General features: G+C 46.8%; 1 protein-coding gene across 1 annotated transcript; it reads left to right on the plus strand.

Annotated features, from left to right (window-relative positions):
• Positions 1 to 1,839: 1,839 nt before the first annotated feature.
• RFC5 (replication factor C subunit 5) lies at positions 1,840 to 17,990 on the plus strand. The gene is made up of 11 exons (XM_023204376.2): positions 1,840 to 2,032; positions 4,506 to 4,570; positions 5,060 to 5,196; positions 6,341 to 6,420; positions 7,732 to 7,805; positions 10,294 to 10,453; positions 11,185 to 11,266; positions 12,666 to 12,795; positions 13,722 to 13,799; positions 15,539 to 15,593; positions 16,944 to 17,990. The coding sequence occupies exons 1-11, from the start codon at positions 1,968 to 1,970 to the stop codon at positions 17,038 to 17,040; spliced, it is 1,023 nt and encodes a 340-aa protein (XP_023060144.1). The 5' UTR covers positions 1,840 to 1,967; the 3' UTR covers positions 17,041 to 17,990.
• Positions 17,991 to 18,224: the final 234 nt, after the last annotated feature.

The following is an 18,224-nucleotide window of genomic DNA, read 5'->3' on the forward strand; positions in this document are numbered from 1 at the left end:
TTAATTCAGAAGCATCTATATCTCACCTCAGCATGTGTCAGCAAGTTAATTGTAAACATGTGCTGATTTTTAGCCTTAGTATTAAAAAAAAAAAAAAAAAAAACTTGTTAATCACTTATGATTCCTTTCCTGGAGATAAAAATGAATAAAACCAGTTTTATCTTAAAAGAAAGAGAGAAAATTTTTAAAATTACATGCTAATGATCTAAGCCCCCAGTGTTAAAGTTTCCTGGGAGAAAGCAGAGTAGGGGCACTGTCACATCACAAGCCCTAGCTGATCCCCTTCTTCGAGGTCCGCAGGCAGGGGCTAGGGTGAAGCCGTAACTGCCATCATATACTTGCCACTGTCCCTCTGCTGTGTTCCTGAAGCAGGTGACAGTGATGTAATCCAGTGCAAGGAGTACCGCTACGTCCTAATCAGAACACTGCTGACCTCAGGCCAGCCTCAAAATTCCTCCCAGGACTTTTGTCTTCCTCATCATGTTAAAAGAAAAAAAATAGCCAGGCACGGTGGCTCACACCTGTAATCCCAGCACTTTAGGAGGCCGAGGCGGGTGGATCACGAGGTCAGGAGATGGAGACCATCCTGGCTAACATGGTGAAACCCCGTCTCTACTAAAAATACAAAAGATTAGCTGTGCATGGTGGCGGGCACCTATAGTCCCAGCTACTCGGGAGGCTGAGGCAGGAGAATGGTGTGAACCCGGGAGGCGGAGGTTCAGTGAGCCGAGATCGCGCCACTGTACTCCAGCCTGGGCAACAGAGCGAGACTCCGTTTCAAAAAAAAAAAAAAAAGACTTCAGTATGGATGCTTTGCATGCTCATTGCTGGAAAATACAGACCAGGCCAGGCATGGTGGCTCACGCCTGTAATCCCAGCACTTTGGGAGGCTGAGACGGGTGGATCACTTGAGGTCAGGAGTTCGAAACCAGCCTGTCCAACATGGCGAAATCCCGTCTCTACTAAAAATACAAAAATTAGCCAGGCGTGGTGGCACACACCTGTAATCCCAGCTACTCCGGAGGCTGAGGCAGAGAATCGCTTGAACCTGGGAGGCAGAGGATGCAGTGAGTCAAGATCGTGCTTGGGTGGCAAAGCGAGACTCCAAAAAGAGAAAAGAAAATACAGACCGATAAAAAAGAAGAAAATAAAAGCGATCTAGAATTCTCCTCGCTTCAGGAAAGAAAACTAAAATGTTGATATCGATTCTCCTCAGTATCTCAGATCACAGGGACCCTTTCCTCTGTGTTCATGAACTAGATCCTTCCAGCGACACAGATTAACCCAACTGGAAGTTGCTGTCTGTTTTTCTCTGGAGATGTTTTCTGGAGGTTGGTTCTCCAAATGTTGTTGGGTGAGGGACACGGATTCCGGAGATAGGTAGGTTGCAGTTGTGTTTGTTTGGGGTTGTTTTCATTTCCAAATATTCACCTCCCAGCTTTGGGGCCGAGAGGTATCACGAGCCTTTTTTCACAAGGGCGTCTATATTCAAGACCCAACCATGTTACTCCGGGCTGTTTTATTCTTAGATTTTTTTTTTTTTTTTCTGTAGCCCCACCAGCTTTTGTTCCTTTGAATGTGTTTGACGCTTGGCGATGGAGGAATTGGCTTTGGCCGTGAGATCTTAATATGTAATGATGACTGGGGCTGCAGGGGGCCCTGCCTCTCCCGCTTCTCTGCTCTGAAAGCGCCTGGGTAGCTGAGAGCTTGGAGCAGGCTGGAGGGGCGGAGCTTGGAGGGACGCTGGCGGCCCGCGCCTCCCGGTAACCTAGCAACCGGCGCCCTAGCAACGCGAGGGGGCGGGACCGAGGGAGGAAGTCGGAAACTGGTGGCCACGGCTCGCGAGAGTTGCTTTTGCGCGCGAACTCTAAGTGCCAGGGTCTCAGGGCCAGGTCGCGGCTGGTCACTGGGCAGGCGCTTGGGTGACGCGACGATCTCGGTGATCTGGTCACCATCGTCTCCCCGCCATGGAGACCTCAGCGCTCAAGCAGCAGGAGCAGCCCGTGGCGGCCAAGATCAGGAACCTGCCCTGGTAGGAAGAGGCCGAGCGGCGGCTGTGGGCAGAGGGGGCCGGGCGGCCGCGCGGGGAGGAGGTGGCTGGAGTGGGCAGGTGATCGGACCCCAACCCGACCTCTTCCCGTCTTCCCCGGGCCTGCAGCCGGGACCGAGCCGCAAAGGTTTCCCCCGACACCCCCCAGCTCCCCAGACTCGTCCGTTCTGTTTAGGACTTTTGCCAGCCCTCACCCTTTGACGCCCAGCTCCATTTGCCGAAGAAGTCGGCTTTCGCACCTGGTGACAGCACAGGGGTTCGATCCCGCGTCTCCTGACACCTGCAATGGCCTCCATGCCAAAGTGCCCTCTTCCCACTCTTCAAAACCTGCGATGCGACTATTGGTCACATTTTAAACTAGTAATGAGGCTCCCTGGTCAACTTTTATTGGATGGCATATTATTAGATTAGCAGACGCCCTGTTAGATGTTCGATCCTTACAAAGACCGTAAGAGGTAGGCACCGCTTCAAATTTTACACAGGAGGAAACTGCATTTTAGAAAGGTTAAATGACTTCCCTGTGGTCCAAGGCTAGAAAATTGGCTTGGAGGTGAATCTAGGAAGTCTGAATTCAGAGCTTGTACTCTTAACCATGCTACTTCAACAACTATGTTCTAGCAATGCTTTCAGGACTTTGAAGCAATTTGGCTTGGCTTCGAAAAGCTCCAAGTTGTCATTGTCTAGTAACTAGTTCAAAAAAAATTATTTTTTTGAGACAGAGTCTCCCTCTGTTGCTGGAGTGCAGTGGCTCGATTCCAGCTCACTGCAACCTCCGCCTCTTGGGTTCAAGCAGTTCCCTACCTCAGCGTCCTGAGTAGCTGGGATTACAGGCGCCCGCCACCCCGCCCGGCTAATTTTTGTATTTTTAGTAGAGACGGGGTTTCACCATATTGTCCAGGCTGGTCTTGAACTCCAGACCTCGTGATCCACCCGCCTCGGCCTCCCAAAGTGCTGGGATTACAGGCTTGAGCCACCGTGGCCGGCCAATTTGTTTTTATTGTGGTTAAAAAAACCCAAAAGATTGACAGTTGTAACTATTTCATGTATTTACATATTTATTTTTTTAGAGACAGGGTCTTGCTCTGTCGCCCAAGCTGGAGTGCAGTGGCGTGATCACAGCTCAGTGTAACCTCAAACATTGGGGTTCAAGCCATTCTCCTGCCTCAGCCTCCAAAGAACTGGGACTTTTGGAGGCGAGCTACCAAGCCCATCCTGTAACCATTTTAAAATGTACAATTCAGCGGCATTAAGTACATTCAGAATGCAGTGGACTGTTGTGGAGTCTTCCCACTATCTGGTTCCAAAATTTCATCACCCCAAATGGAATCCTGTGCCCATTGACAGTTACTCCCCATTCTCCCCTTCCTCTAGCCCCTGGCAACCACTAATCTACTTTCTGTCTCTATGGATTTGCCTATTCTGGACATTTCATGTAAGTGGAATCCTACACTGTGTGGCCTTTTGTGTCTGGTTTCTTTCACTCAGCATCATGTTTTCAAGGTTCATGCATGTTGCTGCTTGTATCAGTAGTTCATTTCTTGTTATGGCTGAATCATATTCCATTGTATGGACAGAAGAGGTTTTACCTCTCCATTCTTCTGTTGAAGGCTATTTGGGTAGGAGTTCAGTTTCAAATGCACTTTGAAATAGTAGGTGCCCATCAGGTTGAGATTATAGACAAACAGCTGGAAAGATGAAATTAGAACAGAGTTCAGCCTCGGCGCTATTGACATTTTGGGCAAGATACTCTGGGTGGGTTTGGGGGAGCTGTCCTGCGCACCGTAGCATGTTTAACAGCATTCCTAGAGACCACACACTAAGTGCCATAGGACCCTCCGCCCACCTGTGACAACTAAATACGTTTCCAGATATCACGAGATGTTCCTAGGAGGACAAAATCACCCCTGGTTGAGAACCACTGGTCTGTGTTCAAACTTAAAGTGCTTTGTTTTTCTTGCTTTTTAAATTAGGATATGAAAGGATTCTTTTTTTTTTTTTTTTTTGATACAGGGTCTCACTCTGTCACCCAGGCTGGAGTGCTGGAGTGCAGTGGTGCAGTCTCGGTTCACTGCAACCTCTACCTCCCGGGTTCAAGCAGTTCTCCCATCTCGGCCTCCTGAGTAGGTGGGACTGCATTGGTATGCCGCCATACCCAGCTAATTTTTGTATTTTTGGGTATTTTTCATTGAATGGCATATTATTGGGTTAGCAGACGCCCTGTTAGATGTTCGATCCTTACAAAGACCCTAGGAGGTGGACATAGAGACAGGGTTTTGCCATGTTGGTCGGTCTGGTTGGTCTTGAACTCCTGACCCCAAATGATCCACCCGCCTCGGCCTCCCAAAGTGGTGGGATTACAGGTGTGAGCCACTGTGCCTGACCTGCAAGGATTCTTTTACACATAAAATATTCTTGCGTGTATATATGTCATCATACATACTAAATTGTATTTCAGGGTTGAAAAATACCGGCCACAGACCCTGAATGATCTCATTTCTCATCAGGACATTCTGAGTACCAGTAAGTATCCATGTGTCAGTTGCTCTTGTCCTGGTTGAGGGACCTGTGTAAATTTCTTGGTGATGTCTCTCCTAAGTAATAACTTCAAAGAATCTGATTGAGCTTTGTAGAATGTGGCTTTAAGATCATTCATTCATTTTCTTCAGATAGCTGCAGTCTAGTGGGTAAGTCACAAACATGAGCATAAAATTGCAACACAGTGGAGTAAAAATAGCATTACAGCGAATCATTTAAGTTCACAGAGTTGTCAGCACCCAGAAAGGTGCCTGTAACACAGTAGGCACTCAGTAAATACTTGCTGGCTGGCTGCACTATTGAGTGAATTCCAGTTGCCCCAGGAACGCAGAGACAAGGCCCCTACATCAAGTTGCATCTGCCTCTGATTTGGACATTGCATTGGGTTGAAGAGCTTTCAGCCCAACTCCGGCCCAGGGTGAATGAGGCGGCTCCCAAAGACTGATGGAGCCCTTCTTCCTTCCTGATCCTCAGTTCAGAAGTTTATCAGTGAAGACCGACTGCCACACTTGCTTCTCTATGGTCCCCCAGGGACAGGCAAGACATCTACCATCCTAGCCTGTGCGAAACAGCTGTATAAAGACAAAGAATTTGGCTCCATGGTCTTGGAGGTAAATATGATTGTTCTTACTCTACAAATAACTTAGGACTCCAGTCTCTGAATTTCAGTTCTGCTGGTTTTATTTTACTTTAAAAGGAAGTTGCCCCACGGACAGTTAGGAAGGAAGTAAATTCGAAAAAAGATATTTTAATTCCCTTTTTCCTATAATGGTCATTTTAGTCTGGATTAGTGTTGGTCAGCTAGAGGGCAGTTGTAGGGCTAGGCACCTTTTTCTTTGCTGTTGCCAACTTCTACCCCAACCCTCCTTTATGGTTACTTGGTTGCTGCCTGTCTGCCACGGCCCCTCCAGATCAATTCTCCACATCTCTCCACCCTATTCCTGTAGGGAAGGCTGAGCTCTACTGAGTATAAGCTTACTTACCCTCTGGCTCCTGGTTGGGTTTGGCCAATAGAGGCCTTGGCAGGGGTAGGGGAAGGGAAGTGAGTGATGCCGGGACCCTCCCTGGGGGCTGACAGGCTGGCAGCATGGCCCATCTGTAGGGTACATCTCACAGGTGGTACCTTTCCTGCAGCCCTCTCCAGGTGCCTACAGCCACTCCCTTCACTAACCCCTTCAGGCTTAAGGGTCACAGGTATTGCACAGCCCCATGGTTTTCCTATATCGCTCCTTTAAAAAGATCTCCTTGTTTAATTCTCTTCAAATGGCTGCGTTTGAGTATGCCATCTGTATATTGCTGCGACCTTGACTAACATACTTAGATTCAAAACTCTGAATATTGTCTATTGCAAGAAAAGTTTAATTTACTTTTTAGACGCGGGTCTCAGAACTTTGCTGCTACTAATGTCCTTATTTCAGTTTATTAAGAACTTGGTAACCTTGGGATTGTGGTAGCTGAAATTTGTATCATTCTGCTCATACCAGAGGTGCTATTCAGTGTAACCATACCAATTAATTATTTCTCCAGTTTATGTCAGTCATTGCCCTCAAACGGTGGGGGTAATATAGCCATCTTTATTGATTTAGTGAGTTGTGTATAAAACTGATTTTTTATTTTGTGATGATCTCTTAGCCATCATTAGACATAGAGAGCTAACCTGCTGAGCTGGACTGATGAGGAGATACATTAAAACCAAGAACTCACAGATAGCATAGCAACATGCTTTTTGTTTTGGCTTCTGTCTTCCACGTTTAGCTGAACGCTTCAGATGACCGAGGAATAGACATCGTTCGAGGACCAATCCTGAGCTTTGCTAGCACGAGGACAATATTTAAGTAAGAATTATTTGTGTAATTTCGCTCCCTTGATTTTCATTAGTAAGATGACATGGCCTAATTTTTTAATCCTCTCCTTAGCCAGTTTATATGGGTTGGAAAAAAAAACTGACTTTGTCCAAAGCAACCATGGAAAAGAGATAAAAGAGAGGGATGGTAGTAAGAAGTATTATAATGCAACTGCTAAAATAAAATGAATAAAATGAATGTTGTCTACACTTGTATTAACAAGTTCTTTTTTTTTTTTTTTTTTTTTTGGAGACAGGATTGCCCTGTATCATACAGGCTGGAGTGCAGTAGCATGATCTCGGCTCACTGCAACCTCCACCTCCTGGGTTCAAGCGATCCTCCAGCCTCAACCTCCTGAGTAGCTGGGACTACAGTCGTGAGCCATCACGCCCAACTAATTTTTGTATTTTTTAGTAGACATGGGGTTTTGCCATGTTGCATTGGCTGGTCTCGAACTCCTGAGCTCAAGCAATTTGCCCACTGCAGCCTCCCTGAGTGCTGGGATTACAGATGTGAGCCCAGCCTGTATTACCAAGTTCTTTAGGGAAGCATTCTTCATTTTTAGTTCCTGAGAACTGGTTAGATTACCCTAAGCCTGGATGAGCTAGTTTGAATTTTAAAATAAATTGAGATCAGGAAAGACAACTAGGATGGTGGCTAAAAAAAAAAAAGAAAGAAAAAGGGTGAGGGCCAGGCACCGTGGCTCACACCTGTAATCCTAGCACTTTGGGAGGTCTAGGCAGGTGGATCACCTGAGGTCAAGAGTTCAAGACTAGTGTGGCCAACATAGTGAAACCTCATCTCTACTAAAAATACAAAAATTATCTGGGCATGGTGGTGGGCGCCTGTAATCCCAGCCACTCGGGAGGCTGAGGCAGGAGACTCGCTTGAACCTGGGAGGCAGAGGTTGCAGTAAACCGAGATTGTGACACTGCACTCCAGCCTGGACAACAGAGCAAAAGCTTCGTCTCAAAAAAAGCGAAAGGGTGAGAGACTCCGCTGTGAGTGAGGGAGATGGGGAAAGCAGTAGCATGGTAGGGTGGTATGTGGAGGAAAGTGAAGATGCCAGAGGACACAGCGCATAGAAGTAGAGAAGTCAGTCCTCCGTTCCCACCAAGTGTTGAAGGAGTGATGGGACACTTCCTCTCTGAGTGACCAAAGATGTCTGTCTTGGCCAAAGTGCTAGAAGAAATAGCCTTTCCGAGACAGGACCCGATGGCACAAATGGGAAGATGTAGGTTTGAGCCCAGATGTTGAGGTGAGATTGAAGAAATCTTTAGACAGCACCATTTGTTTTTCTAGGAAAGGCTTTAAGCTAGTGATCTTGGATGAGGCAGACGCCATGACTCAGGATGCCCAGAATGCCTTGAGAAGAGGTAAGCAGGGGCACTGCGGAGCGTGTGGGCTGGCGCGCACACTGGAAGGAGAATTAGGAACTTTGTGTTTGTTGCTGTTGTTATTGTTTTTTTTGTGGGGGAGGGGATGGTTTTGAGTCAGAGTCTTGTTCTGTCACCAAGGCTGGAGTGCAGTGGCGCAATCTCGGCTTACTGCAGCCTCTGCCTCCTGGGTTCAAGCGACTCTCCGACCTCAGCCTCTCAAGTAGCTGGGATTACAGGCATGCACCACCACAGCCGGCTGATTTTTATATTTTTAGGAGAGATGGGATTTCACCGTGTTGGCCAGGCTGGTCTCGAACTCCTGACCTTGGGTGATCCGCCCATCTCGACCTCCCAAAGTGCTGGGATTACAGGAGAATTAGGAACTTTGGATGTGAGATATGGCATGACTTGTTTTCAGTTTTCATCTGGCCCAGAGAAATCTCTATGCCTTTCTCTGTGTCTCCTATCTGATGATACAGGCGAGATATCTCTGTAGTGGGACCTTCCCCTTCAGCAGCCTAAGGACTAAGCCCTGTGGGGACTTTTAAGTCTGGCCGATCACTGGTATTCAACCTCCTTTGACACTGGGTTCAATTTCAGGGTTGAGAATTCATATCTTTCCATGGGATGGGGTGTGGAAAATCTTTCATCCCTAAACTATCGGGTAGTCCTTTCTGCTAATAGTACCCTTTCCTTTCTGCTAATGGTACCCTTTGAACCATAATAGCTAGGAAAAGAATATCTGAAGTTGAGGTGCTCGGAGAGCTGACATTACTTCACTGCTTGCCAAGTGAATGATTTGGCAGGGGGAGGGAGAGCACCCTGCGATTTGTCTGTCTTCGGGGACCCTGTGCCGTTCTTTTCTCTTAAAGGACACTTGTCATCTCTCATTAAGATTCCAAGTGAATCAGCTTTGAGAGAAGAACGATCTTTAGGAGTTTGTGGGGAGGGAGTAGATGGCAGCACATGTTTAAGGAAAGGACGGGGGAAGAGGGAGGGGGGGAAGAGGAGCGGGGGAGGAGGAGAAGGGGGAGGAGAAAGGGGGGAGAGGAAGGTAGGGGGAGGTGGAGAAGGGTAGGGGCAGGTGGAGGAGGAGAGGAGGGGGAGGAGGAGGAGGAGGCAGAGGAGGAGGAGGTTGAGGAGGACAGTGAGCATCCCTCTGGTCCTAGAAGCTTGGCAGCCTTTCTTCGGCATCTTGTTCTGCCGAGTGACTGTCGTTCTGGGCAGATCCCCGTGTAAGAACATTGGGTACCTACAGAATGGAACTGGTGTCATAAGCAACTCTTTGTTCGGGTTATTGCTCCCTTGAATGCTCTGAGGCCTCCAGACAGTCTCCATGGAAAAGTCTGCAAAAAGCCGTCCCCCTCCCTGCCCATAGAAGATGAAGAATCATCAACCTGCCAAATATAATTTTATGTAAAAGGACAAGAAGAGATCTCATAATCTTAATGGGATTACATGGCAAAAGTGCCAGAATCATGGTAAATGGTAAAAAGGAAGCATTTTGTAAAATCCCACGGAGGCATGTTTACCAGTTTGTGAAAGAGGAGTGGCTAGGCCAGGTGCGGTGGCTCATGCCTGTAATCCCAGCACTTTGGGAGGCTGAGGCGGGCAGATAACTTGAGGTCAGGAGTTTGAGACCAGCCTGGCTAACATGATGAAACCCCGTCTCTACTAAGAATACAAAAATTGGCCTGGCGCAGTGACTCATGCCTGTAATCCCAGCACTTTGGGAGGCCGAGGTGGGTGAATCATAAGGTCAGGAGATCAAGACCATTCTGGCTAACATGGTGAAACCCCGTCTCTACTAAAAATAAAAAAAATTAGCTGGCATGGTGGCACGTGCCTGTGGTCCCAGCTACTCGGGAGGCTGAGGCAGGAGAATCGCTTGAACCCGGGAGGCAGAGGTTGCAGTGAGCCGAGATCACACCATTTCACTCCAGCTTGGGTGACAGAGCAAGACTCTGTTTCAAAAAAAAAAAAAAAAAGAGGAGTGACTAATCTCTGATCTGAAGAGGACAGAGCTGCCCTGTCTTGTTGCCGGCTGCATCTTCATTTGTTTACATTCTTTCTTTTTTGAGACAGAGTCTCACTCTGTTGCCCACGCTGGAGAGCAGTGGAATGATTTTGGGTCACTGCAACCTGCACCTCTTGGATTCTAGCAATTCTCCTGCCTCAGCCTCCCAAGTAGCTGGGATTACAGGCATGTACCACCACACCTGGCTAAATTTTGTATTTTCAATAGAGGTTTTGCCATGTTGGCCAGGCTGGTCTCGAACTCCTGACCTCAAGTGATCCTCCCGCCTCAGCCTCCCGAAGTGATGGGATTACAGACGTGAGCCACTGCGGCCGGCCAACATCCTCACTTGTTTGCAGTCTTGAATCTTTTCCTCTACCCTTGTGACAACAGAAAAATTCAAGTTTTCTGGACTCTGAAAAATCAGAATGGACTTTGACATGAGGTGGTTTTATTTTCTCTTACCAGTAATAGAGAAATTCACAGAGAATACCAGATTCTGCCTCATCTGTAACTATCTGTCAAAGATCATCCCTGCCTTGCAGTCCCGCTGCACGAGGTTTCGGTTCGGTCCCCTGACTCCTGAACTCATGGTTCCCCGCCTGGAACATGTCGTGGAAGAAGAGAAGTGAGTATTTTGCGGGTCTTTGGGGATGCAGTGTAGTAGAAACAGGCTTGTGGGATGACTGATGGTTCCTTTGTAGAGGAGAGGATGTTGGAAAACGACTTTGCAGAGTGCCTAGCACAGGGGAGGCACTGGGGAGCGTCTACTGCTATCATTTTCTCTGCTGTCTCAAGGCCATTCCTCATAAAAGTCTTTTGGTGCTTCATTTTTCTTGATTCCATCCTCCTCCCCTGGAAGCTGCCCAGTTTCCTCCTACTCTTCTTTGTCATGGGAAACTGCAGGCTGCTGAGTCCCTTCTGCAAAGATGCCTCCAGCCCTTTTAGACTAGAAGGGAAGGTTCTGAGACATCACATTCTGTGTAATCAGATGCCAAGCAAGTAGCCGACCTGAGCAGCTGCTTGTTGTAAAGGAGGAGTTTGGGCTGTGTGATCATGGCTTGTGCCAGGCCTCTGCTCCCCAGAGAGCAGAATTCAAGGCGACTGGCTCCATGGGAGAATGCTTGTTCCTAAATGCAGGCTGTTCTCGGTTTTGGTTGGCTGTGACTACTAATGTGAAGCCCAGGTCCCTAAAAACCAGAGTGAATTCTAGATCATATAGATCAGGAGATTGTTAACTCTGTTCCTCTCTTTCCTTCATTCCTTTAAAGCCTTAATCATTCCAGGCCATCTTGTTCCTTTGGTGAATGCTGGTGCTCTCAGGGGACCTCACAAATCCCTTCTGCTTCTTTCTTTCAGAGTTGATATAAGTGAAGATGGAATGAAAGCACTAGTCAGTCTTTCCAGCGGAGACATGCGCAGGGCTCTGAACATTTTGCAGGTATGGTCTCAGCAAATCCTTTTGTTTTTGGACAGAGTCTTGCTCTGTCGCCCAGGCTGGAGTGTAGCAGCACAATCTCAGCTCAGTGCAACCTCCGCCTCCTGGGTTCAAGCGAATCTCCTGCCTCCTGAGCAGCTGGGATTACAGGCGCCCACTACCACGCCCTGTTAATTTTTGTATTTTTAGTAGAGATAGTGTTTCACGCCTTGCTAATTTTTGTATTTTTAGTAGAGATAGTGTTTCGCCATGCTGGCTAGGCTGATCTCGAACTCCTGACCTCAAGTGATCCGTCCGCCTCGGCTTCCTAAAGTGCTGGGATTACAGCCGTGAGCCACCGTGCCCGGCCTGGTCCCAGCAAATCCTGAGTCATTGTTTTGCAATAGTTTTTTAAGAAAGACCTAAGCAAAGGCATGATCAATCTGTAAATTTAGAAATCTACAACTGGTAAGACCTTGATCTTATAACCTGCTGGATTCCCCTTCCTCACTTTGTATTTTGATTAATTGAAAAAATCACTCGTTGCAAGGCTGGGTATGGTGGCTCACGCCTGTAACCCCAGCACTTAGGGAGGCCAAAGCAGGTGGATCACCTGAGCCCAGGAGCTGGAGACCAGCCTGGGCAACATGGTGAGACTCTCTCCACTAAAAAAACATGAGCCAGGTGTGGTGGTGCATGCCTGTAGTCCCATCTACTCAGGAGGCTGAGGCAGGAGGGTGACTTGAGCCTAAGAGGTCGAGGCTGCAGTGAGCCGTGATCATGCCACTGTACTCCAGCCTGGGCAACAGAGCAAGACCCTGTCTCAAAAAACAGAGAGCAAAAGAAAATGTTTTAAAAACAAAAGGAGTCATTTGTTGGCAAAGAAGGCAAAGGGAGGCCGGGCGCGGTGGCTCAAGCCTGTAATCCCAGCACTTTGGGAGGCCAAGACAGGTGGATCACGAGGTCAGGAGATCGAGACCATCCTGGCTAACACGGTGAAACCCCATCTCTACTAAAAAATACAAAAAAACTAACCGGGCGAGGTGGCGGGCGCCTGTAGTCCCAGCTACTCGGGAGGCTGAGCCAGGAGAATGGCGTGAACCCGGGAGGCGGAGCTTGCAGTGAGCTGAGATCCGGCCACTGCACTCCAGCCTGGGCGACAGAGCAAGACTCCGTTTCAAAAAAAAAAAAAAAGAAGGCAAAGGGAGAAAAGGATTTGGCACTGGAATAGCCAACAGGCTGTGGCATCCTCTGATGAGGCGGCTCTTCCCGGTGTAGAACGTGTGGGGTTCTAATTGCCTTATGCCCATGGAACTTTGCTGCCCACCTGTATTGCTGCCTTGGCAATTTCTTCTTGGCTCCCTGCAGCTTGGTGGCTGCTGTGACAGCCACTGTGATCTCCCCCTTCCCCCTGTCTGCACAGAGCACCAATATGGCCTTTGGGAAGGTGACAGAGGAGACTGTCTACACCTGCACCGGGCACCCGCTCAAGTCAGATATCGCCAACATCCTGGACTGGATGTTGAATCAAGATTTCACCACAGCCTACAGAAGTATCCTTTCTCATAACCTCCTGGCCAACGAGACCTGAAGGTGGCCCCAGGAGTTCAGGCTGCAGCCAGCACCCACACCTTGCTGGCAAAGCACAACCGGCTGCAGGCGACTCTGGTCAGCTTGTTGTGGGAGTGAGATGTCTGTAGGTGGAGTGCGTACTTGTCTTTAGCACTCCAGAGTTCTTGGGGGGCTCTGACCTTCAAGTCAGGGCAAGGCTTGAAGCAGCTTCACTCCCAGATGGGAGAAAAGCTTAGGCCTTGGCATCGAAGATGCAGTAATTTTCAAGTGGTCAGTGATAGTGATAGCTCTTGTGCTGTGAAATTAAAGGCTGGGAATGGTGATATGAAGCCTTTTTGAAAATGCATCTGGGGCTGGGTGTGGTGGCTCATGCCTGTAATCCCAGCACTTTTGGAGGCTGAGGCAGGTAGATCACTTGAGGTCAGGAGTTCGAGACCAGCCTGGCCAACATGGCGAAACATTGTCTCTACTAAAAATACAGAAATTAGCCAGGCGTGGTGGTGGGTGCCTGTAGTTCCAGCTACTTGGGAGGCTGAGGCAGGAGGATTCCTTGAACCCGGGAGGCAGAGGTTGCAGTGAGCCGAGGTCATGCCACTGTACTCCAGCCTGGGCGACAGAGGAAGACTCCATCTCAAAAAAAAAAAAAAGAAAGAAAAAGAAAATGTAGTTGGCTTTATTCTCTACTAGAAGGAGGTACAACTCTATCTTTCAGAAAGCCCTTACTGAAGATGAAACAAAGAAAAATAAAGAATCGGAGTCCAACACGTGCAACTTCAAGTTGAAAGAGAAACAGTTGTTGGGATTAAAAGTCCTACTTTAAAAAGTCACTTGCCAGGGTTTGGATTCAAAATTCTCTGCAGTATGTTTGTTCTGGAACTTGTTCCCTTTGCCTTAACTGCTCCTCTAGATATTACAGAGTTGAAAACTCTGAAGGGGTTGGCACTGCATGATATCCTGACAGAGATACACTTGTTTGTGCATAGAGGTAACTGACATTAGCCCCCAGCTGAGAAGCTGTGGAGAAAGTAACCTGCTTTGGGGTTAAGGATGGTTAGGACAGGAGGCTTCATTCTTGAAGCAAAGAAACTAATGAAGTGTAAATCAGACCCCTTCTTGTTAGCAGTTCTGTCTTGCCACTGTTTAAAATTTTGTTCCAGAGCTGGGTAGGGTGGCTCAAGCCTGTAATCCTAGTACTTTGGGAGGCCAAAGCAGGCAGATCACCTAAGGTCAGGAGTTCAAGACCAGCCTGGGCAACATGGTGAAACCCCATCTCTACTAAAAATATGAAAAATTAGCCGGGCATGGTGGCACACACCTGTAATCCCAGCTACTTGGGAGGTTGAGGAGAATCATTTGAGCCTGGGAGGTGGAGGGTGCAGTGAGCCAAGGTTTGCCACTGCACTCCAGCCTGGGCCACAGAGCTAGAGTTTGTCTCCAAAAAACAAACAAACAAAAAAAACTGTTCCATAAACCCTCTTTTAATATCTAGAACTGCTGGGGAGAGTGAAAACTCCTGGAGGCTAACTTTATTTCCTCTAGGGGTTTGTATTTTATAGCAGTAAGAAGTATATATTAATTCACATTTCTAAAAAAAAAAAAAAAAGTCTCTATCTATATCTATGTATCTATCTAGATATATATTCCCAGAAAAGAAAGAGAAAATATGTAAACATGTAAACCAAAGCAGGCTTAAGGAAAACATCTTAAGTTCCACGCTTGCCTGTACCTTCTACACAGAGAATTGGTTCTCAACCTTGGCAGCAGATAGGGGCCACTCCAGACAAATTAAGTCAGCTTCTCGGAGGAGAACCAGGCATCCGTATTCTCTAAGCTCCCAGGTGACTTGTGTAGGCTTTCGGAGAAGCTCTTCCCTCCAAAGTGGCCAACTGCAGATGGAGACTTAACTGGGTCAATGAATGCTGGTTCTGCCCAGGCCTTCACAGACCCCTTCCTGGCTGGCCCATGCCATGCCTTCTGCCTAAGGTATGGTTGGCTCAGGCCCTGCTCTGCACCTTGATTGTGGAAGCTGAGCATCAACCAACTTTAAAAAAAATCTGTTGTTTGTGCTTGGTTTTTAAATGGGGACAGGCTGGGTATGATGGCTGACGCCTGTAATCGCAACACTTTGGGAGGTTGAAATGGGCAGATCATTTGAGCCCAGAAGTTTGAGACCAGTCTGGGCAATATGGTGAAACCCCATCTCTACAAAAAATACAAACTAGCCAGGCGTGGTGGTGCACATCTGTGGCCTCAGTTACTCAAGAGTCTGAGGTGGAGGATCCCTCAAGCCCAGGAGGTCAAGGCTGCAGTGAGTCATGATCACACCATGCCACAGCACTCCAGCCTGGGCAACAGAGCAAGACCCCCTCTCAAAATAAAGTAAAATATAGAATAAAAACACCAAGTGGGAACTCAGCATTCAGGTTAACTTGTAGAGCTACCCAGCTGCTAAGAACGGTGTGATCTTTGGTGTTCTCGGGATCACTTTGGTATCTGCTCATTTTCCTTTTTGACTACCCTATAAAGCAGCACAAAATCGAGTGGGTAAAAAGTATGAAACCGGCACCGTTTTTACTCTCAGAGGTGCGGTATCTAGTGAGCAGGCTGAGGCCTCGGGACTAGTTCAGTATTAAGGATTTGATGTTGAAACTCGTTTGTCCTCTGTGGGTTTTTTGACAGTAGAGAGTGACAGACCTAACTTGTTTGATTTTGTTTTTCCCTCAGTTGACTTTCCATCTTCAGTTCGAATACATTTATTGACCAAAATGGCAGACATTGAGTGAGTACTTCTCCCAGTTTTCATTCTTTTCCTCCTTTTTCTCCCTGTTGTGAGTTACTTGTTTCAACTTTCTTGGTTTCAGTTTTTTTTTTTTTATTTTCCTAAATCGTTCACATACAGTAGAATCCAGTCTGGTGATATTGAATGGAATGTGGGGAAGGGTGTGAGCTGCTTAAAGAACATGGGGATAAACTCACAGGTCAAGTACAGATCAGTTACATATCTGAGATGAAGGCCTTTCCTTGGACCTCACAGGCTCGGCCCACACTGATTCTGAAAATGCCCTTGTTATTTGGGAGGCCTGCTTCGCTTCAACCACCCAGCTGTTATGAAGGCATTTTGGCATGCTAAAGCATATTGGGGGGAAAAGTAAATTTTCTGCTTTGCCTGGTTCCGTAAACACTGTTATTAGCCCCCAGCGAAGCTGGCAGCTATCATTTCAGTAGACAGCATTGGGTTCAACAGAGACGTCAGCATAGGCCAACTCTAATTTGTGGCATTGGCTTTCACAGGCACAAATTAGGTCACCTCTCTTCATTGCATTGTGAATATGACGATTTTGCTCTCAGTGGTTGGGCATTTAAAAGGTGGCGAGAGGAACTCCAGTGTCCTGCTTTACTGACTAGACCACGGACCCACCAATATATCAGCCAAACTTCCCAGTGAAATGGCTTAATTAAGAGGAAGGAAATCTCCATTTTGTTTCCCTCTTAATGTATTTTGCCGACAGAATAATCCTTCATTACATAAATTCTGTATATCTGTATAGTTAGGACAAACTTAAGTTCAGAACACCACTGTTGATACCTAATACTTTATTTCTTTTTTTCTTTTTTTGAGACAGAGTCTCGCTCTGTCGCCCAGGCTGGAGTACAGTGACGCAACCTCTGCCTCCCAGGTTCAAGCCATTCTCCTGCCTCAGCCTCCTGAGGAGCTGGGATTACAGGCATGCACTACCACGCCTGGCTAATTTTTGTTTTTTGTTTGCTTGTTTGTTTTGTAGATGGGGGTTTCACCATGTTGGCCAGGCTGGCCTCAAGTGATTGGCCCGCCTCCCAAAGTGCTGGGATTACAGGTGTGAACCACCGTGCCCGGTCTGATACCTAATAATTTTTAAAATTGAATCTGTCCTTACGAGTTTGAAACATCACATTTATAAATCAATGTGTAGGGCAAAGAAGAAAATGTTAGGGGGACACATACAAGATTGCAGCCCAGGGTAAATTTGTTTTATCACTTCCCATCCCCACTCCTTCAACAGATTTTCAGTCCTAGATCTCTTTTTCCCTTAAGAAAAGGCAGCTGTGTGTGGTGTCTTTTTTCTTACCCTGTGTGTTTGGTTTCTGTTAGGTACAGGCTTTCTGTTGGCACCAATGAGAAGATCCAGCTGAGCTCCCTCATTGCTGCATTTCAAGTCACCAGAGACCTGATTGTTGCAGAGGCCTAGATGCTCCGAGGGCTGTTCACAATTCTCAGGGCTCCGCAGTGACGGAAGAACAGAGGACAGTTCCGGGATGAACTGCAGCCTGGGATCGTGGGATGAACCAGTCACCCTTAATCTTGGAAAAACTCCCTTCCAGGACAGGATGGGCAGGCATTTTTAAAAGTACCATTTTTGTGGTGGTTTGGAGCAGAGATGTACAAAATACTTTTAATGTATAACTCATACTGCCCATCTTTTATAGGGGAAAAAAATAACCTTTTTTATTTTACAGTTATAAGGCTTTTTACCTTTTAGTTGCTTGGATGACAGGGAATTAGCCTACCCCATTTTGGTCTGGAACAGAAGACTTTCAAATCTAATATGGTCCAAGTGTCTTCCTACTCAAGGTAAACATCATCTCCAAAATTACATTTACGATTCTAATATTTGGCATTGTGTCTTTATCTAATTTAAACAGATGTTAACGGATGTCTGGCCAAAACTATTATACTTTTATAAGATGAGCTGAATTCTCTGACTTTAAAAACTGGTCTTTTTATTTACCTTCTGTGGTAGAAGAGTTACCAGCAGGTTCCAAATTGATGTGAATGATAGGAAAAAAATTTTAATTTTAAATATAATATAGAGCCTTAAACTATGCCACTGGGGGGCAGAGGCTATATAAAACACACTTGTTTTCATGCAGGAGAGGGGCAAGTAAGATTGAGCCTGACTATAAACCTAGAACTGCGGGAGGACTGGGACTTTTGTACAAATTTCACATTTATTTTATAGCAATCATACTGCATTTGTGTTAGTGTTCTAAAAGACAAAGCAGCCTGCTGGCTGGCTGTGTTACAAGTGACTCTTCCTTAGATAGGCAGAAAGATGCTGACTTTGTCAAACTTGCATTTTTATGAAAACCTTCCGTCTCTAATATCACAGAATAAACTTTCTTTGGATGCTGTTCTTTAGATAAGTGTCAAATTCTTAAACTGTCTAATGGAAAAAGTCACTATTCCCTTTATTCATGGAGGACTCACCTCCTTAAGGACAGTGGCAAAGTTTGAAGCTAAATCTGATGGCCAACCAAGCCTCAAACCACCCAGAGACTCAGCCTCTGCTATACCTGGAACTTCAAGATAACCATGAAATGCAAACGTTGGCCAGTTGCTTCCCAGCTCTTCCACTGTACTACTTGTTTTATC

Source organism: Piliocolobus tephrosceles, chromosome 10, assembly GCF_002776525.5.
Source record: "Piliocolobus tephrosceles isolate RC106 chromosome 10, ASM277652v3, whole genome shotgun sequence".
Classification (NCBI taxonomy): domain Eukaryota; kingdom Metazoa; phylum Chordata; class Mammalia; order Primates; family Cercopithecidae; genus Piliocolobus; species Piliocolobus tephrosceles.

Coding starts and splice junctions, on each gene's coding strand:
- RFC5 (XM_023204376.2), top strand. CDS start 1,968: ATGGAGACCTCAGCGCTCAAGCAGCAGGAGCAGCCCGTGGCGGCCAAG. Junction 6,421..7,731: donor AGCACGAGGACAATATTTAA/GTAAGAATTATT, acceptor TTGTTTTTCTAG/GAAAGGCTTTAAGCTAGTGA. Junction 12,796..13,721: donor TTTCACCACAGCCTACAGAA/GTATCCTTTCTC, acceptor CTGCTCCTCTAG/ATATTACAGAGTTGAAAACT.